Raw genomic sequence first — 24,937 nt, 5'->3', positions numbered from 1 at the left:
AAATTGAATTTGCTTGATGACTCTTATTGTGAAATATATTTAACTTTTAACCGGATATGATATAAGCTAGTTCCGAGAACGTCCGTAAACCTGTTCCGTAAAAAGATTTTTTTTACATGTATGCAGAAGCTGCTTTTCAGTTTAAAAAACGTATGTTTTGTATATAAAGATTATTATTTATCATTTCTATTTAATAAGAAGACATTAAAAAACAGTTAGTACTAGCGTGATGTAAGACTACGTTACCCACAATGCAACAACAACTTCATCGTTGGGTTTTTTTGGTCTCGCGGGCTTTGTTTTGATATGGCGGCAGGCTTCGAATTTTTTGTTTGTTGCCTTTGTATAACGCCCGATTTCATCACAGTAAACCTGCTTTTCTCCTGAGTAACAGGTAATGTCGATGTGTTTTGCGATGCTTGGTAATGTTGTAGTGTCGTCACTACGGTGTAACATCCGGGAAAAGGTTTTATGAAATAAATAAAATGCAGCCTGCTAATAACGGGAGAGTGTGGACGAGGAAGCCAAGCCTTTTAAATAAAGCGACATTTGACAAAAATGAAAAAAGGCAATTCCACATCCCACGTGAGCCACATGTCATAAATGCTACCATTCTCTCCTATGTTTTTTAATAGACAGTGTTAAGATGATTGTTCGTAACCAAATATCTGGAACTGACTATACGGCTTCTATGTAGCAACCAGAACGGAAACCAATCTCGTATTAAAAAGGCAATGTCTTTTTTATATATAACGTCTCTATATATAGTTTTATTGGACCTGGGCGTCAGCTATAGGGTGTTGGACGGTGTTTATTCGTGGCGTGATTAACCCTTAACCTGTCACCATAATCTGTCGCTTAGATCCCGGATTAGACTATCCTGCCTGGCACATCGCGGCCATCATGTCATCTCCAGCTGGCCTTCAGTACTCCCAGGCAGACTTCTTGGCCCGGTGGATGCCAAGTAGCACCAGAGCCGGAGTGATCCTCAGTCCCTCTCCGGATTTGGCTGGACCTTTGCGGCACACGTCTGCCGTGGGATCTTCGCCCATGTTGCCAGACGATTCCTTCGCTTCCGATTTTGCCCCGTTGCCCGCTTCTACAGACAGCAGCTGCCTGGGTGTGGATGCATTTAGACGGGCAGCAGGAGGAGAAATGACTGAGTCTGACAGGCCGGTGAACGGTCTAAACTCTGTCCCAACGAGAATTGCAGATGGACAGCTGGACACTTTGGACGAGATGGCAAGCAAATCACAGGATCTGCCCCTTATGATGAAGCTTGAACAGGTAAGGACATCGGTGCTTTTCAGAAGCTGTTTTGTCCTGTAACTTGAGACAATCAAGTTGTTAAAAGTATAAAATCTGGCATATGTGACTAGCCCTGCTGCTGTGCATCTGACTAGATGGACTTTCAATACCTAACATAAATGACACAGATACTGGGAGGATCTTTAGTTTTACTGGTTTATTGATACAGGGGTGAGACAAAGCAGAAAAAAATGAACCTGTAATTTATTTATTAATAATGTAAGAACATTTGGACACTTTAATCCCACAGATCTCCTAATATATGCAAATTTTGGGCCCTGCGTGGACTTCATTGTTGATTACATCACTGCTTCCTGTATACTTAATGCACCTCCATCACACACACTCCTTTACGTTTCTCTGCTATTAATAGAATTTTCCCTAAGTCAATTATGTTGGCTGTGACACAGATGCAATTAAACACTTAGACTATATGTCAACTGGGAGAATGTGCAGCGCATGTGAATTGACACTGAGCTGAAACTACTCAGAAACATCTATGTTAAATGTAGCTTAAACCATCTGAAAAACACAGATACCATATATCGTGGCGATCGAGTTGGCAGTTCGTCTGGTAATCGGAAGGTTGCCGGTTCGAGCCCCGGCTCCGACAGTCCTTGTCCTTGTGTCCTTGGGCAAGACACTTCACCCGTTGCCTACTGGTGGTGGTCAGAGGGCCCGGTGATGCCAGTGTCCGGCAGCCTCGCCTCTGTCAGTGCGCCCCAGGGTGGCTGTGGCTACAATGTAGCTGCCATCACCAGTGTGTGAATGTGTGGATGACTGAATGTAGTGTAAAGCGCTATTCAAATACAGGCCATTTACCATATATACCATATATATTAGCTACACCATATCTAATTAGAATTGAATGTAATATGTATGTGCAGTTAAAGAAATGGCAGCAGCACATGCAGGAGCAGCTAAAAGCTCATCAGCTGGAGGAGCTGCTTCATCTCCAGGAAGAGCAGCAGAAGTTACTGGGAACTCTGCATGGATCCGAGCACTGCACAGGAGGTCAGAGAGTGAAATTACATGAACAACTGCAAAGTGATCATTTTGAGTTCAGGGTGAATGTGGTGTGCATGTATTTATCCTGCTTTATCAACTGAAGTGATGATAACCCATCTTACAGAGAGTTCAGAAATGTCCGGACCAGAGTGGGTTGAGGACACGCTCCACAGGTCATGTTACGCACAGCGCTCATACAGTCCTGATACAGATCACCGTAGAGTCCCACAGGGCTCTACGATCGGCCGTCAACCAGAACAGCAACTTTCACTAGTTGTCAGACACGAGCAGCTACCCAAAGGTCAAGCATCTGAGGAGGGTGACCATGAGGAAGAGGGTAAGATATATTTATTTTAAATGGAAGTTTCAAATGTAAGGCCCAGGGGCCAGAAAGCTGGGCCACTGCACAGCTTCACATGTGTGAAATGTGAAGGAGTACATAGATTTGAAACATTTCACTGTATTTTCATAGGTTTTACAGCTTTTCCTATATATAAAGACCCCTTCCAAGTCCATTCATACTACACAAAAGTTGGTAACTAATAGATAAACAGTTAAATGACACTATCTACCATAGGAATGCGTTTTTTTTGTTTTGTTTTTTATGGTCCACAGTAAAGAATAAATTAGACATGATATTTTATTACTACAGGATAGTCTGGGCTATAAATTTCCAAAATATTTTCTCTAATTTTAAATATCTGTCATATAGTTTCACTCTTTCAGTTTACTTAAGATCAAAGCTGTTTGTCTCCTACGATGTAAAACAAGTTTGACATCCCTGGTTTAGAGTAAGACACTTGCACAGTTTCTTGGTATTTGTGTTTTCTATAGAACAGCCAGAACTGCCCTGTCTTTCATCACATGGTCCACATGTTTTCATGGTTAACCGCTTTGTTTTTTAAGGCTCACTGGACTCCAGAGAGGATGAGGAGGAGCACAGTGTCAATGCGAGCTGTTTTTCTGAGGAAGACGACATGTTGATGCAACATAATGCTGTGGCAAGGACTGAAGATGACAGCAGAACAGAAGACAAAATGTTTCATGACAGGTAAATATTACATAGTCTTGTGTTTATGTAGTATTAACATCAGACTGTCTCGACAGATCGGTGTTTGAGTATGGTTTTGTTTGCCTCCTCAGACCTATAAGGCCAGGTGTTGGTGGTCAAAAGCAGACATTTGAAGAGCTGCTGGAGGAGCAGCTGAAGCTGGAGGAGCAGAGGCTAAAGTCTGCCCAGCAACAACAGGTCAGAGGATGTGTCACAAAGTATCAATAATGAACCATTCATTTGAGTTTTGCATTCTGCAGGTGACAACCTGATATAGGAATGTAATGTCTGCACAAATGGAGCCTGTCTGTATTTTGCAATAAAATACTCTATTTAACTGGAAAAACTAGAAAAATCCAATTTACATTGAATTCAAATCTTGTCCTATTCCTTGAACAGAGTCAAGATGGAGCAAACGCTGCGCGAGCCCTTCCTAAGAGAGCCTTTTTGAAGCAAGGAGAGGGCCTTTCGAGATTTACAAATAATCGGAAAGCTATGTTCCAAAAAACGGATGTAAAGAAGGACTCCAGACCACCACCGCCTCAAGCCAGAGTAATCTCTCGCAGCAACTCGGAGCCCGCATATATTCAGAAAGGAGCCGCAAACAGTGCCCCACGGCTTCCTGTCCAGCGTAAAACTGCTACACTCAACAAGGAGAACCGGTTGAAGGGACTCGGTTCACCTCCTCACGATACGCGAGCAGTGACTAAAGTAGCACGGACAAAGGTTTTAGGTAGTCATCAGAGACAGAACACAACAGGACCAGAGTCTGATCCAGGTGGCAGACCAGCCAAACATCAGCTGGGGAAAGTCCCGTGTCTCAACATTCAGCCATGTCCTACAACCAAACAGGGCGGGAAGTTAGGACAGGCAGCGACGGCTGAAAATGAAAAAAGCTGTGGTTCAAAAGTGGAATTAGCAGAAGCAGGAGGGCTTTCTAAAGGAGGAGACCCAGTTATACAGGATTCCTTTGAGTTGTCCTTTCAGAAGAAGCTGCAGCGATGGGAGTGTGACCGACAGCTGGAGAGCATGGAGCTGGGAGAGTTCGAGCTGCTGGAGCAAGCGGCTGAAGAGCTGTCCTTCTCATCGAACTCCTCCTTTGTCATGAAGGTGCTCTATTTCACTCAAACTCATCACGCTTTAATTCAGCACTTCAGATGCTCAAAAGTTTCAATGCCTAGTGTCACAATTTTTTATCACACAGTTTTTGTGTTGATAGCGTCTCTGTTTCCTTGTTTGTGTTGTTTCTGGTTGTTGGGATTCAGTATTTCTGCTGCCTTTAAGTGGTCAAAATCTACTTGAATTTCTAAAGAAATGACCAGATTGGGTTGCCTTTCTCCAGGACTTTACTGTTAGTCGTGTGTTATGTAGACAATAACCCCTCTCTCCCCAAAAAACGAATACTCTGCTCATTGCTTGCAGGTTCTTCAGATGGATCAACAACGACAGCTGCAGACTGTAAAGGGGCTCCACCAGCGACGCCTCTCTTCAACTCCCATTAAATCACCTCCTAAAGGTGCATTTCAGAGGTGCAATAGTGTTGGGAACACAAGTGGCTTAGCATGTGAAAGCAACTCTTTGAACTCAGAAGCATTTGTAAAGACAAGAAATGATATACTAGAGAACAAAGAGAGCATTAAGGAGACGCAGGGCATTGAGAGAGAGGACAAACATGACATCTCTGACACGACACCCTGCAGCCGCTCTGAATGTGGAGATGACAAAGTGGGCAAAAGTTCCTTCTGCTTCCCTGCACCTATTAACCCACCATATGACAAGCGGTCGTATGAAGATGATAGTTTCAGGGACTCATCTTCAGATGTGGCTGAAGAGAATGATGTGGAGAGTAAGAGTGTCCACAGCAATAGTGAGGACTCCACTCTGATAGAGGGCAAAGACGGCGAGCAGGGGAGAGTCGTGTTTGATGATGACGACACATGGAACGACCTGGAGGACACCGCCATCGGCACAGCCGATGAAAGCAAAGAGCTCAGTCCGATTTCCAAGCCGACAGCCAGAGAAATTTCTCCCCCACAGAAAACTTTGTTGAGGAAAGTGGCTGTGAGCAAAGGTGTGGAGCTGGGGAAGGCCACAGGTGTGGGTTCAGTCAGTCTGGAGCCTGATCATCCTCCTGCCTCCCAGCTCATGACAAAGTTATTCCCCTCCCTGAAGCCAAAAGCCCAGAGTGCACCACTCCCTCTTCCTCCAGCTGCTTCTGTTGAGTCCAAAAAGCCGGAGGAGGACACAGGTTAGACAAAAACTTTCTTTATTATTGCATTAGTAGAATTAATGTTTGTACTTATTACAGTACAAAATATCAGCAACTCTGATTTTGTGTTATAACCCTGCAGCTACATGAGTTCATGTGTTTATTAAATGAAAAATTGATAGTAAAGCCAGTTAAAAACCACACGTTCCTCAGTGTGTGGTTTTATTATTGATCAGTTGTGTATGCGTGTTGTTGCCCTCAGGCCAGCAGATCCAGTCGAGGCAGCTCAGGGAGAGACTGGCTGAGCTGGAGATTGAGATTGAGAGATTTAGGAAGGAGAACGCTGCGCTCACCAAACTCAGACAGGAGAACGAGAAAAAACAGGAAACTCTCAGGTGATATGTTCTTCTTTGCATAAGCAATTCAGTAAGGAGTGTATGCAAGTGTAAAAACTTAATAATACAATACAATTTTATTTATATAGCACATTTAAAAAACCACAGGTATGCCAAAGTGCTTCACAGAATGAGTTAAGAGCAATAATAAATACAAATATAAAGCACAAAATACAAATAAAATATACTAACAGGCAGGTGACATAACTAACCAATAATACACCAGTAGTAGGCACTAGTGAAGTCCACACACAATGCTGAAGGTTAAAACATTATAAACATTAACAAAGTGATAAAGATAAGTTCCAGTACACTAAAAATGTGGGCTCTAGGAGGCGGGGCTAAACAAATAAGTTTTTAATCGAGATGTAAAAGATTGAATTGTATCAGACGCCCGAATAGCTAGGGGGAGGTTATTCCAGAGGTAGGGCGCGAGAGCGGCGAATGCGCGGTCACCTCTGGTCTTGAGCCGAGTAGTGATGGGATTTCCGGCTCTTTTTAGAGATCCGGCTCTTTCGGCTCGGCTCACTAAAAAGAGCCGGCTCTTTCGGCTCCGAACCGGCTCTTCAGGTTGTTTTGTTGCTTTAATTATTTAATCATTAACAATAATATAAAATTATGCAGAAAAGGAATTACTAAAGTAAAAAAAAGTGGTTTTATTTATATATGTTTATATATGGCCCCTAGAGACAAAGCACGTACAAACTCTAAAGCATATACAAACTCCAAAAAGCACGTACAAACTCCAAAACACATTTCTAGCGTTAACTGAACTTCCAAAACAGAGCTACCCAGATCACTTAAATTACACAATTGAAAGCATGTGCGTATTGTTTGTGTATTTATAGACAAGCACTCATATTTATTCAAATAATTTAAAAATAAAATTCATTTACCTGTTATTACCACACACCAAATCCGGTTGTTGATACTTCCTGGCTTGTGTAGCCACTAGGTAACAAAAGCTCAACACTGCACCCTAGCATCCTGGAGCACTTCTGTTGTCTTTTGTACATGATTCTGAGTTTGTACGTGCTTCTTAGTTTTTACGTGTTTTGGAGTTTGTACGTGCTTCTGAGTTTTTACGTGTTTTGGAGTTTGTCCGTGCTTCTGAGTTTTTACGTGTTTTGGAGTTTGTACGTGCTTTGTCTCTAAGGGCCACCATAAATATACTTTATTTATTCACTCCACATAAAATGTAATAAATAAATCATATAATACAAAGAACAACTATTTACATTTTAAACTTTTAACTATTTAAATTTTCAGCTTTTTCCTTTTAAACAAATTTAACGTGAAACAACACAAAACACTGCAAACCACAACACAATTTAATATATATAATAAAATATTAAAACAAAAAGAAGATGCACATTCTCTGTCATATGGGCCTGCATGATTTCTGAATCCTTTATCATCTGCAACTGAAAATAGTGGATGATTACTATACCTTTCTAATGTGACGTTGTTGTCCCTCGCTCTCTTTCTCTCTGGCTCTGTTCCTGTGCTACTGTGAGTGTAACTAACGCCCCTCCCCCCTCTGCCCAGCGCAAGGTACAGGCCGCGCGTGCGGAGTTTAGCGGAAAAAAGGGCGAGAGAGAGGATGAGAGAAAGAGAAAAAAAAAAAAAAAAAAACCTCACGGCTCCCAATAAGGAGCCGGCTCGCGTCGTTCACTTCAAAGAGCCGGCTCTAAGAGCCATTTCGTTCGCGAACGACCCATCACTAGAGCCGAGATCTAGGTCGCACCAGGAGCATTTGGCCTGCTGATCTAAGCGCTCTCCCAGGGGTATAAAAGCTGAGGAGATCCGTAAGATAGCTGGGCGCGGTGTTATTTATGATTTTAAAAGTGAGCAATAAGATTTTAAAATCAATACGAAATTTAACAGGGAGCCAGTGGAGGTCGGAAAGAACTGGAGTAATAGACTCAAACCTGCAAGTTCCAGTTAAGAGACGCGCAGCCGCATTTTGAACGAGCTGTTTGTGAACAAGGGCAGAATGGAGAACAGTATAAAGGGAATTACAATAATTAGGGATGCACCGATACTGGTATCGGGTGTCGGGACCGATACTGTAAAATGTGGTATCGGTTAACTCGGAAAAGTTAACCGATACCACGAACCGATACTAACTTATTTTATTAATCAGAGGGTGGATTGTCATTTTTGTTGTAGTTTTTTAGATTGGCCACTAGGGGGACATCCCGCGCTAAACAGGCACAGGGTTAGGCGAGTGAGACTGGCGGCTCCAGATAAAAAAGAGAAACTGGAGGCTGCTGTAGCTAGGCTAAACAAAATGTCAGCAGTGTGGAACAGCCAACTTTAACTCAGGTTTTGGAAAAGCGATGAAAAATGTCAAGAGAAAATCCACGGGCAGTTTAAATAACAGAGGCTCTGACTCATTTTATCGCTCTGGATGACCAGCCACTGCCAGTCGTGGAAAACATAGGATTGCACCGTCTTCTCAGCATACTCGAGCTGAGATATGAAATTCCCAACCGCCCACACATCAGGGAGATAATGGTGCCAAAACTGTCTGAAGAGGTAAAGACAAGCAGTGTGTGCACGATGTCAGTCCTTGGTTTAACGGCACAGTGGACTGATGATCCACGGGCAGATGAGGAGTTTGTTCGTCAATGCCAAATACTTTAGTTATTTTGTTTGTTTGTTTATAATATGGACACTGCAATAATTTAAAAGTTTATTTTATTCTCAAAACTAATTTGTATTTATTTTATTCCAAACAGAAGTGTTTATTTATTATTCTGAAAGCTCGAGACAGTGCCAATAGTTCAGTGATATTTTGTTAAATTACAATGTGGAGACTCTGCAATAATTTAACAGAAGTGCTTATTTTTCACTTGAAATTTTTTTGTGGTCATTTTTATTAAAGATATTATTTATTATCGGCAGAGAATAAAATAAAACCTGTCTTCCAATTCATTGCATGTGTGTGTGTGTGTGTGCGTGGTAGAAGTATCGGTTTTTGTACTCGGTATCGGCAAGTACTCAGATCCAAGTATCGGTATCGTATCGGTTTGAAAAAATTGGTATTGTTGCATCTCTAACAATAATCTAACCTTGATGTAACAAAGGCATGGATAAGTTTCTCCAGGTCCTTACGTGGTATATGGGGCTTGGCCTTAGAGATGAGACGTAGTTGATTGAAACTCGATTTAACTACGGAGGACACATGTTTGTCCAACTTGAAGGAACTGTCCAAGACAACACCCAGGTTCCTCACAGGTTCCTTTATAATAAAAATATAAAGACACTGCATCTGGTATTTGGAAGTAACTTCTTCAGTGTTTAATCCAGCTGTTTTCTTTTGGGAGAAATATTTTCATAAAATGTGTTATTCCTCTCCTTCCTCGTGTAATGCACGTTTGTACTTTGCTGTTTGTGTTGTAGGTCAGAGCGTTTGGAGTTTGAGCAGATGAGAGCAGAGGAGATGGCCAAGTTTGAGGAGTACAAGAAAGAGGAGACGAGGAAGCTGCAGAAGGAGCGCAAATTGTTTGAGAAGCACGTGTCAGCGGCCAGAGCTATTCCTGATAAGAAGGAACGAGAAGAGATCCAGGTGAGCGTGGACACGACGCGCGAAATAACCACAGGAATATGTGCTCAATGTGTAAATAAGCAAAAACATGACTGTGGAGCAATTAAATCCAAACATAATTAAATAAAGGATGTCAAATCTTATTGTTTTGTGATGGTATTAATGCTTAAAAAAAAGGTTTTGAGAAGAAGATATTTATGTGTCTGCCTTTATTCTCCCTTTGCTTCTCACATCAGGAGTTGAAGCAGCAGCTGAGCTCCCTGCAGGAGGAGCTGAAGAGAAGGGAGAGTCGCTGGTCGTCCACACAAAGCCGCCTGCGCCAACAGATCGACTCCTTCAGACAAGAGAGCAGTTCACTGCGTGACGAGGTGCCTGACCCCCCCTCCTAACGTTTTCTCTGGTTACACACGAGTAGCTTTAAAATGCACCCTTTATCTGGATTGTAAAGAGTGGGTGAAGGCTGAAAACTGAACCCTGCGTCTTTCTGTTTGTCTTTGAATTGAAGATCCACGTGCTAGAGAAGCTCCGTCTGAGTGCCTGGAAGAAAAACCCTGTCGCTGCTGAGAAGGAAAGTCCCAGAATGTTTGAGAACAATACGCCACCTGTGACCAAAGGAGTTAAATTTGCTGTAAGCTCATTTATAAAGTCTGTTATTGTTATCTAAAAATGATGATCCCGTGTTCTGAAATAAATACCTTATATCAACATGCAGAGGAAAACATGGGAGAAGTTATAGTCCCACAACACTTCATTTAGTTTTTTACTATCATCTGTGCTTTGGCAGTCTTCAGAGCTTTAGCTGTGCAGGAACTCTAATTATTCTAATAATAATAATAATGGATTGGATTTATATAGCGCTTTTCAAGGCACCCAAAGCGCTTTACAATGCCACTATTCATTCACACACTGGTGGAGGCAGCTACGGTTGTAGCCACAGCTGCCCTGGGGCAGGCTGACAGAAGCGAGGCTGCCATATCGCGCCATCGGCCCCTCTGGCCAACACCAGTAGGCGGTAGGTGAAGTGTCTTGCCCAAGGACACAACGACCAGGACAGAGAGCCCAGGGATCGAACCAATGACCTTCCAGTTACAGATGCGCTTCCCAACCCCCTGAGCCACAGTCGCCTCATTCTACTCCTATTTCGACATTGCTGAGTAACTGCAAAATCACACTTTGTTTCCAGAGTCCTCTCGACTCCAGAGGGAGTGACAGCAGCCCTTCACATGTCAGCTCTGCTCCAGCCACTAGAGGGAACTCCAGAGACGGCAGTCAGGGTGCTGCAGGTACAGTCGAGAGTTTCCAGTCGGTCTAAACCACAGGTGTCGAACTCCAGGCCTCGAGGGCCAGTGTCCTGCAGGTTTTAGATGTATCCTTGATCCAGCACAGCTGATCTAAATGGCTAAATTACCTCCTCAACATGTCTTGAAGTTCTCCAGAGGCCTGGTAATGAACTGATCACTTGATTCAGGTGTGTTGACCCAGGGTGAGATCTAAAACCTGCAGGACGCCGGCCCTCGAGGCCTGGAGTTTGACACCCCTGGTCTAAATCCTTTGTGACACGTGGATGTTAGAATAAGAGGTTCTTGCTGACATGTAACTCCATATAACAAGATGCTTTCTTTTAACACTGAAAACTGGTTTCAAGCAGGCATTTTTTTGCAAATCTGACAAACAGTGTTTTGCTGCTGCCTCTTTGTTCACACTTAAACTTTGGAAGCTGAGGTTGTCTGGCGATAAGTCATCTTTAGCAACTCTGAGCCAAAAAACAAACAAACCTCACCTTTTTTCATCTTTCAGCTCAGCATTAAGTAGTGTGGTTAACTCTATTAGCTTCTATAATGTCAGTTTGAGCTACAGCAGGCATAAAGACCCAGTGCACGTAGTAGCTGGTGGACGTATTGGAGTATTTGGCATGTGTATATTGAGAGATTTTATGTCGGTTTCAAGTTGAGACTAGAACAGGATTAATAGAGTGATTAGACCTAAATTTGCCAGGTGGACACAAACAGACTCCAAATCATTGATGTTTGTGTCTGCTGGGTTTGTAAATAGCTCAGTTTCCCATATTAATAGATTTTAATCATCCAAAAAAGTCTGGGATTGGCTCAGAGTAAAAGTTTAGGAATTTTTAGAGTTTCTGTCAATGATCATCATTAATGATCCTCATAAACACCTTGAAAAGCGCGAATGGTCGAGTCTTTATTGTCCATATTTTTATTCTCTGTAGGAATAAAGAGCAGCCTGAGGAAGCCAGCAGGGCCAGGCTCCTCTTCCACCTCCGTAGCCAGCAGGAAGTCAGAGGAGAGGTCAGCACCTGCCGGCAGCCAGGAGAAACCACCAAACCAAGAACACTTACACAACTGCTCTCCAGTAAGAGGCATCATCAGTGTTTCCTGTAAATGATGCAAAACACCTACTGACATCCAGATAGAAGGAGAAGCAACATTTATGGCACAAATTTAAGATACATTTGAAAGGTCAGATGTTTATTAGTCTGATTCTGCATCAGGGACAGAACAATTAAAGTCTTGTTTATAAAAACAAACAAACAAAACAAGCCTGTCTGTACGTGCTGCTCAGTCACAGACCTCATGTTTAAAATCTTCGTATTGCAGAACACTGATTCTCCAACAAATGAACTTGAGCTAAGTAAGGCTGAAGAGACCGAATCAACCAGGGAGGTTATCACACATCCTGATGGCAAGGTGAGAAAATAAGACGTACAATCATCCTGATATTAAATACTAATGTGAGCGCCAGACAAGAGATGCGCTGAAGAATTGATTTTGGTTTCTAAAGAAGTGCGTCTGCTTTATAATCGTGGTAGCAGCAGTTACACACAGCTGAGTTTGGCCCTGTTTTCAACAGTGAGTTATTTAAACAGGAAGGTTGCACTACTAAGTGTGACCTCAAACTTACATTAGCATTAGCTTTTATTGTTGATATTCAGTAGAGGCTGTTGATGGAGCTGTCCTGATGTTTCCAGTTAGAGAAGGTTTTGGTCAGCGGTGATCGTCTCATAGTTTACCCCAACGGGACCAGGAAGGAGGTTTCGGCAGACGGACTGACGGTCAAGGTCATCTTCTTCAACGGAGATACTAAACAAGTCACGGCCGACCAAAGAGTGGTGAGATGCTTTAAACTCATATTTTCAGTAAATACATGTACGCTGGTCTCCTGGACATGTGCTGTGAGGAGAAATGTTGGACTATTTCCTCCTACTTAAAGGCAGGATGTGAGGAAGGAGGGGATGGGCGGCTTTGTCAGGCGTACACCACTGTATGTTCACACTGCAGGTCTTAATGCTCAATTCCGATTTTTTGATCAATTCTGATTTTTTTGTCTGCGTGTTCACACTACAAATAAAATGCGACAGCAAACGCGCTCTAGTGTGAACGCTCAAAGCAGCCGCATGCGCAAAAGAAGACGTCACACACAACGCGCTCTGTTTAGACCCAGAGCAACAGTATTGTTTGACAGATGGCCCTTAATATAAAGACTTCGGACTTCACGTTTCCCAATTTTTGCTTTAAGTTATTTTGTTATTCACATAATAATGTAAATAACCTAATAATGATCCTTATTGCTGTTTTAGAGGAGCGGTGCTTCAAAGGATAGTTGCAGATTTCTGTCAAAGTCTGCAGATTATACAGTACAAATAAAATGTTCACGTTTCTCCAACGTTGTCTTCCCAACAGTTTCCAGGAAGCGTTCGCGATGTCTTCTCTGGCGCTGATAATTGGCGTCTGTCTTGTGTCGGTGACGTAAAAGACGGATTTAATGCGACTTGACCATCAAACAGCAGTCGCTTTCTGAAACATCAAATATGTATCGGATTCAGTACCACATACGAAAGTGACCCAGATCGGATTTGAAAATATCGGATTTGTGCCGTTCACACTGTCACACCATGATCGGATATGGGTCGCATGGGGTCAAAAAAATCGGATTTGATGCGCTTTCGCCTGCAGTGTGAACGTAGCCTTAGGGAAGGGGTGTCTAGCAGACTTATCTCAATCAGAGTAGAACAGCTGTTCACAGGGAATCAACGTGAAGATATGAAAACATCTGACAGATTCAAAATTGAGAAATAAACAGATCAGGACAAACAAAGTGATGCAGGCAGACAGACCGGGGAGGCCTTTTGAATCCGTTAGTCTTCCCAAATCACAGAACCAGAGAAAGAGCTACACAGACACACTGCTGGATGTAAGAGTGAGATTAGCACACATGAGTCCTTCAACGTCTAACTGGAGTATTTGCTGAGATCTGAATGCAGTCACACATCAGGTTAAACGAGAACGATTCAGGAAATGTTTAGTTTTAAATAAAAAAAAATCAGAGATAATTCATAGGATCTGAATTAACACTTAAAGGAAAACTTTTCAGGGCTTGTTAGTATTTTAAAAGTGAGGAGGAATGTGGACAGTTCAGTAAAGGATAAAAAATCTAATTAAAGTTTTACAACTAAATGTCCATGAAGGGCATGAAAGCAATATACTCTGTATGACTTTATGTAAAAAGTACCTTTGCATGGTTTTCTCTTTATCTTACCTGTTGATAACTAATGGTGCTGCCCCTTGTGCTCAGGTCTACTACTATGCTGAAACCCAGACAACACACATCACCTACACAGATGGCATGGAGGTGCTGCACTTCGCCAACAATCAAACAGGTGAGAGCAGATGATGAAGCAGTGAAATTGCCAGGAGACAAAAGCTGCTGGGCTTTTGGTATTAGTGAGGTAATATTCCCATCTCATCTGAGTGCAGAGTAATTCTAAAATGATATAACAGGAGTGATAAACAAGATCTGCGTCAGAAATTGGTTGGGTGGGGAACTCCAGGCCTCGAGGGCCGGTGTCCTGCAGGTTTTAGATCTCACCCTGGGTCAACACACATCTGAGTCAAATGATTAGTTCATTACCAGCCTCTGGAGAACTTCGAGACATGTTGAGGAGGTAATTTAGCCATTTAAATCCGCTGTGTTGGATCAAGGACATCTAAAACCTGCAGGACACCGGCCCTCGAGACCTGGAGTTCCCCACACCTGGTTTACTGCATCATGAGTTCTCCAAAGTAGCAATCTTGAAATGCACTGTTGGAAGCAAATTGGCTTTTCTGTCCCATCAAAAAAATTTGTTAGTACTACAGTACGAGAAAGTGCTTAAGTACTGCAATTAAAATGAGGCCATTTTAGAGTAATTCATCATAACAGCTCTTTAATATATTAAAGACTGATTATTTTTATTAATTGGTCTATAAATTTACAGGAAAACATGCAGTGCGTTCTTAAAGGTTTTCCAATTCAAAAGTCAGATATTCACTTTACTGTAAGAAGAAGGATAAAATAAAGTAATTTTAACACAACAGTACTTAAAGTAAAAGTCCACGAGGTAAGTGTAGGAAAGGAATTTCCTTTCTCATGCTTGTCTTGTGGACTTTGGACATGTGTACCAACTCATATTCTACATTAATTTTTATTCCTGCTTCAGAAAAGCATTTTCCCGACGGCCGTAAGGAAATCACCTTCCCAGACCAGACAGTAAAGAACCTTTTCCCTGATGGCAGGGAGGAGAGCGTACTGACAGACGGGACCATCATCCAGGTTAACTCGTAAGTCGACCTTATATTTACCTTTAATCAATTTCCCTTACTACCTTTATAACAAAATGGTTTTTTTGCACGGTATCCCTTACCACAGCGGTCCCCAACCCCTGGGCCTCGGACCGGTACCGGTCCGTGAGTCGTTCAGTACCGGGCCGCGAGAGTTGAGGCTCAGGTGTGAAATGTGTGGTTTTCAAGGTTTTTATCTGTTTTGAGCGTTATTTTGTTATCGTTTTTATCGTTAACTTGGTTTTCCTGGGTCTTTTCATGTGTGTTATGAATAAATCTTCTTTTTTCAGTACCGGTACTAGTTTTATTTTGTTGTATTCATCCGCAACACCTTAAAGGCCGGTCCATGAAAATATTGTCGGGCATAAACCGGTCCGTGGCGCAAAAAAGGTTGGAGACCGCTGCCTTACCAGACATGTACTCATAACTCAATTTTTGTAGGACTTCCGTACCCCTTTCCACTTCTGCACTGGGCCCCACGAGTGATATATTTAAAATGACAAGGAAAAAAACAAACAAAAAAAACAGCTAGCAGAAAATACGACTCATTTTTCCATCATATGGGAAAGTCAGATGTTGTGAATGTTGGAGAAGGAAATAGCAAATGCTTCATAAAAGAGTGATGATAACAGGTGGTGCTACAATTTTCAGTCTATTATGTGTTAATAGGTCAAACAACTGACTAATGGGTAAAGAAATTGAGTATTACCACCACTGAAGACTAACTGGGCATGTAATACATGCTGTTTCTCTCAGGGACGGCACCAAAGAGATCCTTTTTAACACAGGCCAGAAGGAGATCCACACAGCAGAGTACAAGAGGCGAGAGTATCCAGATGGCACAGTGAAGACCGTCTACGCAGATGGGAGGCAAGAAACCCGCTACCCCACCGGGCGGCTCAGGATCAAAGACAAAGATGGAAACGTCATCCTGGATACCAAGGTGTAGAAAGGTGGTGAATCTCAGTGACTGTGAAACTTGAAGCATTTTTATTATTGCAGCTATTGTTCAAACTGTGAAACAATCCAGGACATCAGAGATGGATGTCTGGAGAATTTGGTGCTTTGTCTTTATTTATTTTCTTCACATGTGATAACAGATACAGGTGAGCTTTGGACATTTTGTTTTAACGATGTGACATAATCAACAGTTCAACCTGCTTTGATATTCTTGAGTTGACACTCCTTGCTTCTGAGATTCACAAATCAGCTTGTTGTTTTTAAATACTTCTGTCTATATGTAGCAAATAGAGTGATGTGACGCACTTTTGTGCCAGTGGTTTTACGCCCGCCCACTAAAGCACAACTGGCAGTGGCACAAGCTCAACAAGCACTACCCATGGGTGTAAAAATGAAAAACAGACCAATAAATAAATGCCGGTTTAACACACTGAGTAGACTTGGCGTTATAGAGGAGACAAAATGAATGCAACACAATACACCTCAGTCTTAGATTCACAATGATTCTTAACAGGAACTTCTTTTGCACAAAAATCTGGGATACTTTTTAATTCAGCGAGTCCAACAATGTTTTAACTTAACCCTCTGGGTTTGTTCAAAGTCACCACCCAGTCAGCTTGTTCATGGCCAAAAGTGTCCACCAACAGATTAGGTCTGTAATTTTTATTATTTTTATGGGGTTTTTTGCAATTTTTTCTGCATAAAGTTTTGAACTAACATTAGTTCTTTCCATAAATATTAAATAGTCATTACTTTTTAAAATTTTTAACCCGTTAAACACCAGTTTGTTTGTACAATGGACTTGTTGGAAGACAACCTCAGAACTCATAATTTCATATATTCGCAGTGCTACTGGAATTTCTTGTATTATTAATAGTAGAGTCTGGGAAATGTAATTGATTTACATTAACATTGATTATTATGAATTGTGCTCAAAAGACACACATTCCTCCGATTCTATGTGGGATATCGCCGTGGTAGGTTTGGTGACGCCACAGACTAACAACAAAATCTTCCTCTGTTGCAACTGGAGGAGCCGGGGAGGTAGCTCTAGGTTGTTTCCCCTGTGCCAGTTTTCATCTGAGGAGTTCCTCTGCCAAAGTGACCATAGTAAAGACGTTGTCCTTGGAGCTCTTCTGTCAGTTGGAGTCTGAACTCCTTTCCCTTTTTTACTTCCTGAGAACTTCCAGTGTTGTCATCCAACATGCTACGTATTGCTTTATTCTGGTGCAGGCTCACATCTCTACTTCATCTATAATCCTCCAATCCTCACACCTTCACCTCCCGTGCAGGTTTGTAAGGGTGCACAGCAGGTAAAAGGATCTCCAGAAGTAAAAGTGCTTTCAGCATGTGCTTCAAAGCTCAATAGTCTGCATCAACAGAAATTCACTGCAGCCTATTTAATATTTGATGTGTCATCATTTATTCCAGTCTATCTTGCAAATACATGTTTGTGTTTGTGCATGACAATGCAGTACAAACTGTTAGATCCTTAAGATCAAACCTACGTCAATATTGTGTCATTCTTTTGGTCCATTGGGAGTGCGGTAAGCCATCAAACACCCTATTGGAAACTAGGAATATTACATGAAATTGCTTGTTTGGCCAAAAATTGGTCAATTATGTAATTTGGTAAAAAACATTTAAAAACTACAATTCATGTGTTGAGTTTAGAATGAAAGCAATTTTACCTAAATTGCATGATTTAGTACTGTCAATAACAAGGAATCAAATGTTATTATAACAGGTTTCAATAGGCCAAGAATGGCCACGATAGAGCCCAGAGGGTTAAACTTTCTCCTACTATCCTAGTTTTGTCTTGCAAGACAGCCTGTCTGTTTGTCCCAGGATATTCCTGCTTAATATCCAAACCACGACCTGCTTTCGTCTGCCGTGGATGAACATTTGTAGTTTTCTTGTGTTTGCAACTATTTTTATTTGTAAAAATGTTAAATGCATATTTATTTGCCTAGCTGGCTGTACATATTTTTTTGTAAAATACATTTTCTTTAAAAAAATTTTTTTATTCAAATCTCTGAGTGTTTTTGTAGAGACTGTATCACACTGTCCTTTTCATTGCACCTTAGTAAAAACACACTGCAGAGGTCAGTGAACATGGGAATATTTTACTTAGCACCTTCATACAGTAAAAGAAAAAACAAACAAGAAAACAAAGTGCTACATAAACGGCTTAAAAAACAAGCAAACTTAAATCTCTGCTGTGCAGGAACAATGAAAATAAATAGAACATTTCTGTACTATATAAAAACTAGGAACACAAATAGAACAATACAAAGAAAACCAGAAGATCACAAAACCTGAACTGAAAACAAACTGAGCCAGGAAGCCTGAAAAAGATGATAAATTTATTATTAGCTTGCTGTTCTGTTATTAATAGCAAGCTACTATTAAGTCACTTAAATATACAGTTCAAAAGATTCTGCTGGTTACTTTTATTTCTTTGCAACATTTAGTATCTGATCCTGTTTGACTTTAGAGCCACAACAAAACGTTGAGTCACAATTCTCCACAACACATTTAAACAGCATTGGTTCATCAGCCACAGTCTAATGGGGTCTGTATTTAACTGTGTCCTGTGGAACTGGATGCTACTCACTCTCTTTGGTAGAGTTAAGAATGACTGTGGACAACTCGAATCACACAGATGCAGACATTTCAGAAAGCATTCTTTCTAAAGAAATTTTGGTGCTTGAAATAAAATGCTAAAAACTTACCTGAACAGTGTTTGGAGGGTGTCTTTCCACTTTACTCAAGTTCCGCCAGTCCTTTGGTCACCAGAGGCAGATGGACCAACTCTCCATCCTCGTTGTACAGCAGCACTGTGAGCTCTGGTTCTTGAACATTCATTAAGATGCTGGAAACCTTCAACACATTTGGCACCATATCAACATGATGGAGCTAGCCCTATTCTACAGTGGTAAACAAAATACTTTTAGCTTTTTGAATTGTGAGGATTTGTGCATTCAGAACATAAAACTGCAGCTTGATGTCCTTGAAGACAACGAGGCAGCATTTTCACGGCCTCTTTGTCTTTGACTGAATCATTAACCTGTTTTGTTACATATAACTCCAGGGCCTGGCAGAGAATAACTATGATCACCATATTTTAGTTTTCTTCTGTTTGAAATGTGAATTACTGATATTACATTTGCTCTTGACCTTTATATTTAAACGTATGAAAAATGTGTTTGTATTTACAAGAAAATCAGAAGTGCCACGCAGAATAAAAGGGCCATGAAGGCAGTAAATAGGACTGCTAGTAAAAACTGACTTAAGGAAAGCAGGTTTCCATCTGCTGAGAAAACATTTTCAGCAAGGACATTTATCATGTTTGTTGTGTTATCTTAGAGCTCACATTTAAAGATAACACAGCTAGTTTAGTTTAGTACTGTTTCCAAAAACCTATCATGGTACATTTTAATGACATTTCTTTAATAAGTGAAACATATGTCTTTTGACTGTAATTTCTTAGTTTTAAAAACAGTTATGTTGTGTGTGTTTCATACCACAACAGAGGCTGTGATGTTTTTGTGTAACAGGTCGATCATTTCCATTGCAGCCTTCATGCTCCATTTGGGGCTGTAGGGCAGCACATTTTCCTCCCTTGTGACACTCGGAGCTTTGAAGCCAGCAACTTTGACTTTTAATGCCCTACATGGAAACTCCAGCAGCTCAGCTGGCATTTGGCGCAGCCTGCCAGGAAGCAACACATGAGAACACCACTCAACACATCCGCATGTCCACATCATCTGTTTATCAGTAGATAAACCCCATTCAGGGTGGGTTTCAAAGAAATTCAAAGTTAAACAAACAGCAGCTTAAGACTGGAGCCTACGTTAAAAGCCAGGATATCTTTTTCTTATCTGGCTTCACTTACACCAACATCAGCAGTCAGGCTAAGCGGTCACATGATGGTGTTTATCAACTGGATTAAGTCACCCTAGGGTTTCTCAAACTAGCTGCGAGTGTGTTCACATAAAACAGAAAGCAATGGCAGCATATGCTCAAAACTCTACTTGCTGATTAATTAGTTACCATGATGATTTACCCAGTAAGTGAACCACCTATGTAATACTGAAAACCCAGTTTAACCCAGTGATTTTGTGTCAGCATTGTCACCAGAAGATATATCCCTCTCACTTCTTCTCCACGTCATTTCTCTACGACAAGCCACAAATTTAATGCCCATAAAGTTTTCCAACACTTGGTCTGTAGTATGTTTGTACATTTTCTCATACTTTTCAGAGGAAGTGTGCTAGTAGGATGATAAGATTCATACTTGCTGGTAGGTAGAGTGTCATCAGAGCCAAAATCGACGTGTTGTACCAGGAGCGTGACAGGTTCTGCACTGATGAACTTCATCAACCTGGCTCGATAGTACTTTCCATCACTGTACTCAGCGAGACATGGACCACCTGGAAACCACAGAGTGTTGGGAGGCCCCAACTTAGTGAGTCTTGCACAGAATCGTCTGCAACTTGACTGCTTGTCATCTGGTAAAAAGCAACAGTATTCCTTGCTTTAAGTCATCTTCAGTGTGTGAACAGATACATGAATAGAGGAGGGAGAGGAGGGGGAAATCAAGCATGTCACTGAAACACGAAAATCCACATTAACATTTGACGAAATGCTACATGCATGGGAAACACTGCAAATATTTCCAAAGATGGGGACCATCAAGTACAAATACTTTGTTATTGTACTTGTAGAATTTTCAAGTATCTGTACTTAACTGGAGTATTTATTTTTCTGACAACCTTTTACTTTTTTTAGACAAATCTCTCTTCTTAAAACTCTACATTTTCAAAATGGGTACTTTACTAACTCATTAAGGTTTGTTATTTTCTGTGACTGCACATCTTGACAATTCTAATAGATTTGAATCTAAATGAAGGAAACATTAACACATCCTACTGGTGTATCCATCACTGTTGCCTTCTGTCAGCGAAGAAAGAGACAAAAATCATACGATTTATACATCATTGACAGCACTAAACTCAGAGGTTAAAATGAGCCTTAATGAGCTACAACAGTGTTTTTTGTCCACAAGTTGTGGTCATGGTCAGCATCTAGCTAATGCACATAAAGAGTGTAGGACTTATTTTAGGTTAATTTAGGTAATTTCAATATTTTGACATTTCTAAAGGGGTCAGAATACCCTCTGCATTGGTCACGTTGCGCACTTCTGTAACATCATCACACAGTCACTACTATTTATGTCCACCATTAAGGCACAGGAAGCTGCTGCAGTATTCTCCTGAACGATAGGTGTTGCTGCTTAGACAGCACTGCCACATAATCGCTATTACAGGAAGGTAAGAAGTCAAAACTGGAGGCAAAGACTTTGCAGTGTGAATGAATCTCCACAACTGCTTAAGTAAAGGATATCTGTGCTTCTAATATCTCTGTTCATTTCAGATATAATTCAATGATGTTACTTGCTTAAATCTTTTAAATCTGTGTCTGGATAAAGTGAAACATTACCCTCGGGGAAGTTGCTAAGTCGTGGCAGCGTGTCAATGTTTCTATTGATTCTGGTCAAAGCTTCATCTAGAGACTCTCCGTTAACCTTTACATCAGCCGTTCCTTCCAAAGGCCACAGGAAGAGCTGCAGGGGAAACAGAACAATCTCTTATTAACAACATTATTCTTATCCGCTTTGTTTATTATCAACATTTATTATATGACAACAGGAATTATGTATATAATTTATAATGTAGAGAGTAGCTACCTCATTGGGGGTACACATATGCTTGACCACAACTTTAAAGTGCTCCCCCTCCTGTTGCAAGTTCGGGTAGGTAAAGGACCCCAGCATTAGCTCCTCTGGGTCTCTCAAACCCTGAAAACACATCATCATTATTGGTCCTATACCCCATCTGCACACTAGGTGGAGTAGAGACTCTGATGCATCTACATAGGATCTATTTATGCACACTATAACACAGGAAACAGATTTAAAGCACAACTTGCTTTAATTACTATAAAAAGCTTACAGCTTGAGTAATATTATAGGTCTTATAATATCAATGAAAACTGCCCCCAGGTACATCAGAAGATGACCTTGATGGTGAGATCAGCCAAATTTACACATTTCTTCAGTCTTATTATAATACCTCAGTGTTAATATCCCAGACGTCAAAGACGGGAGCAATAGGCATCACTGTGAGGCGCTGCAGAGAAGCACACATACTCCTGAGTAAATTACTGGCATTGCTTAATTTCGGAAAAAACAGAGTCTATCACACACAAAGACCTTATCTGGCAACACAGTCCGATCCACGGAGGCATGTTCATGTTGGCAGAGGATTCTGCTGAGGCTCAAACCATCTATGAAGAGCTCAACAGTGACAGGTCCTCTTGGATCAGCTGGCAGCTCCTACCGAAAAACAAATGCACACAAGGGATCATATACATATAATTGTCCACATATGTTTGATATGACTCATTTGTGCATTTTTACCACAACGTTCATGTCCACACTGCGGTTTAGTAACACCTCTCTCATCAAGGCCACTGCATCCTGCTGCCATTTACCACCAACCTGAAGAAACAGAGGCGCAAAAGTAGAATTATTTCACTTTGATTCTATTGTATTCAAGAAAAACATTGTAATTAGGCTCTCATTTTAGAAACTATAACTGGCTTTATGGAGGAGGTAATCTTCTGCTGCTCTTCAGGGATAAACATTTATTCCATCAGCAGAGTCTTTTTAAAAAAAATAAAAGATGGATGGAGTGACAGACACAATCTCCTCCTTACAGGGTTGATGCCAAGCAGCTGGCAGATCATGCAGAGCTGAGGTACATCGTCACACAGGAGGATGGGGTACACATGAACCACCGGGATGTTCTCCACCAGACCATAATCGACATACTGCACCTGGTAATATAAACATGAACAAAAGTTGTATTAACGTACCATCAAATGAATGGTATATAGTGCTTTTCTACTCTGAGCACTCAAAGCGCTTTATACAACTTGTTCGTTCACCCAATCACACAAGCACTTTTCTAAGTTGTCAGTGCTACGTAACTAACATTCATACACATTCACACTCTGATGCATGCATCGGAGAGCAACCTGGGGTTGGTATCTTCCCAAGGATATTTGGCATGGAGACTGGAGCAGACTGGGATCGAACCAACAACCTTCCAGTTAGTGACCCGCTCTACTACCTGAGCAACAGCTGCCATTGATGACATATTGTAGTTGGAATATCAGAGATTATTCCATCAAGTGTAACTATTGATGGTAATACTAAATAAGCAACATATATTACTTTTTATATCACTAAAGCTAAAAATACAGTCAATTTATACTCAGTATCTTACAGAAATCTAGCCATTGTCTGGCCTAGCAACCATTGTCTTGGTTTTAGCTTTTCTCTTGTTTAAATGCAAAATGCATTTACTTTAAAAGCACTCAATGAAATAAAAAAAAATAAAAAAACAGACCTTAACATGCCCTCCCAGCACTTCCAGCAGCTGTCCTCGGTACCACAACATGTCAGGTCCAATGACAGCACAGCCCAAGACTGATTTCCAGGTGTAGGGCTTCTGTCTGGGCAATGCCTTCATGCTCTGCTGAATCCTCTCCTTAAGCTGCTCCAGCTGATAACCTGACAGATGACAAAATATATTTTAACTTTCACTTTAGACAGGTACACTTAATCAACCTAATACAATAGAACAGATACAAACAGCAGCACTTATTAATGACTGTTTTTAACAACAGGACTGTTCTTAAGGTCCAGCCCTGACAGCTAACTTTGACAGTTACTTCTCCTTAAAGCATATGCAGCACAGTTAATATATTTTAAGCCCAATTTCCTTTCTATGATAAGATGTAAGCTATGCAAGTATGTAGATGTAAAAAAAAAAATACATAAATAAATAAAAATAATGGCGTGATCTTTTGTGTACCTGCATTTTGTGTTCTCACATAAATGAGACCGTCCTCTCCAACAGCAGAAATGCTTATCTGAATGTGACCAAGACATGGCAGCTCTGGGGGTTGATACAATGAAGTCTTTACCTGCATACACAGACACACACAAATATTGGCTTGGAGAATTATTATAAACCACATCATCATTAATGACATTTTTGTCTATTTTTATAACACATAAAATCTTGGTGTGTGCATAATCACCTTCTCAGCTGTCATAATGGAGCGAGGGGCTGGTTTTGGAGGCATGTGACCACTGACAGTGGATGACTGGAAGGGGAAGGAAATAACAGGAACAGATGGGCAACTGGTTTCTGCCTCACTCTTGTTTTGTACCTCTCTCACTGTAGATGGTGGATCCATGTCTTTGGGTTGCTGAACATTAATATTGCTGCAACAGGGCAAAGCCACAAACAAAAGACAGGATAAACATTAGAAACATTTGCTTAAACTGGAATATCAACTAGTGCTTATAAAAAATAAATAAATAAATAAATAAATAAACTCTGCTGTGTCTGGTTTTCTTATATTTACAATATTTCTGATGTTTTGCAATGTACAGAAGTACAGGGATTCAGAAGAGGTTAAGAGAGATTATTTGGAGAAGGAGAATAAGCCTGTGCACACCAACACACCTGACCCCACAATGCATGTGGAACATGCACTCACACACCTTGGTTTTCTTTGCCTGAGCGCGAGGCCTTCACTAACCAGAAAGTCTGCAATGCTGATAAACTCTCCCATTCTATTGGAGCAGAACAAAGTGACAGGTACTGGACGCTCATCTGTTAACTCCTTGAAAATGAGAAAGAAGTAGAGAGAAACACTTTGAAAAGCAGAAAAACAAACAAACAAACAAACCCCCCT

At 41.1% G+C, this 24,937-nt stretch overlaps 2 protein-coding genes and 1 long non-coding RNA gene across 7 annotated transcripts in view; 2 read left to right on the top strand and 1 right to left on the bottom strand.

The window, feature by feature from the left end:
- Window positions 1–181: 181 nt before the first annotated feature.
- On the top strand, window positions 182–24,896 carry cpap (centrosome assembly and centriole elongation protein). Of its 4 annotated transcripts, none has more exons than XM_085136033.1 (19): window positions 184–394; window positions 863–1,287; window positions 2,196–2,322; window positions 2,441–2,653; window positions 3,223–3,367; window positions 3,460–3,565; window positions 3,767–4,477; window positions 4,790–5,615; window positions 5,839–5,971; window positions 9,380–9,545; window positions 9,761–9,892; window positions 10,030–10,152; window positions 10,708–10,807; window positions 11,752–11,894; window positions 12,140–12,229; window positions 12,511–12,651; window positions 14,115–14,199; window positions 15,019–15,139; window positions 15,928–24,896. In XM_085136033.1, the coding sequence occupies exons 2-19, from the start codon at window positions 904–906 to the stop codon at window positions 16,097–16,099; spliced, it is 3,918 nt and encodes a 1,305-aa protein (XP_084992159.1). In that variant the 5' UTR covers window positions 184–394; window positions 863–903; the 3' UTR covers window positions 16,100–24,896. The 4 variants fall into 4 exon arrangements, 3 of the variants coding, with proteins under 3 accessions (XP_084992161.1, XP_084992159.1, XP_084992158.1); XR_014869892.1 differs by lacking the exon at window positions 15,928–24,896 and adding an exon at window positions 15,537–15,869 and having other exon boundaries at window positions 185–394; window positions 15,019–15,211; XM_085136032.1 differs by having other exon boundaries at window positions 187–394; window positions 15,896–24,896.
- Window positions 5,980–8,203, top strand: LOC146500102 (uncharacterized). Its single transcript, XR_014869893.1, has 2 exons — window positions 5,980–7,818; window positions 7,867–8,203. It is a non-coding gene; the product is annotated as an uncharacterized LOC146500102 (long non-coding RNA).
- rnf17 (ring finger protein 17) overlaps window positions 18,206–24,937 on the bottom strand; it is a 24,927-nt gene continuing 18,195 nt past the window's right edge. For both annotated transcript variants that reach the window (XM_085136030.1, XM_085136031.1), the window contains 14 exons: window positions 24,744–24,865; window positions 24,275–24,461; window positions 24,046–24,157; window positions 23,578–23,741; window positions 22,883–23,002; window positions 22,584–22,664; window positions 22,377–22,499; window positions 22,237–22,293; window positions 21,852–21,962; window positions 21,605–21,728; window positions 20,400–20,535; window positions 19,627–19,813; window positions 18,835–18,982; window positions 18,206–18,447 (listed from right to left, as the gene is read on the bottom strand). In XM_085136030.1, the coding sequence (XP_084992156.1) occupies window positions 18,866–18,982; window positions 19,627–19,813; window positions 20,400–20,535; window positions 21,605–21,728; window positions 21,852–21,962; window positions 22,237–22,293; window positions 22,377–22,499; window positions 22,584–22,664; window positions 22,883–23,002; window positions 23,578–23,741; window positions 24,046–24,157; window positions 24,275–24,461; window positions 24,744–24,865 (1,641 nt within the window). In that variant the 3' untranslated portion in view covers window positions 18,206–18,447; window positions 18,835–18,865. The remainder of the gene's footprint in view (window positions 18,448–18,834; window positions 18,983–19,626; window positions 19,814–20,399; window positions 20,536–21,604; window positions 21,729–21,851; window positions 21,963–22,236; window positions 22,294–22,376; window positions 22,500–22,583; window positions 22,665–22,882; window positions 23,003–23,577; window positions 23,742–24,045; window positions 24,158–24,274; window positions 24,462–24,743; window positions 24,866–24,937) is intronic.

This window comes from Neolamprologus multifasciatus, chromosome 16, assembly GCF_963576455.1.
Source record: "Neolamprologus multifasciatus chromosome 16, fNeoMul1.2, whole genome shotgun sequence".
NCBI lineage: Eukaryota > Metazoa > Chordata > Actinopteri > Cichliformes > Cichlidae > Neolamprologus > Neolamprologus multifasciatus.
This window is presented reverse-complemented; position numbering and strand designations above follow the sequence as displayed.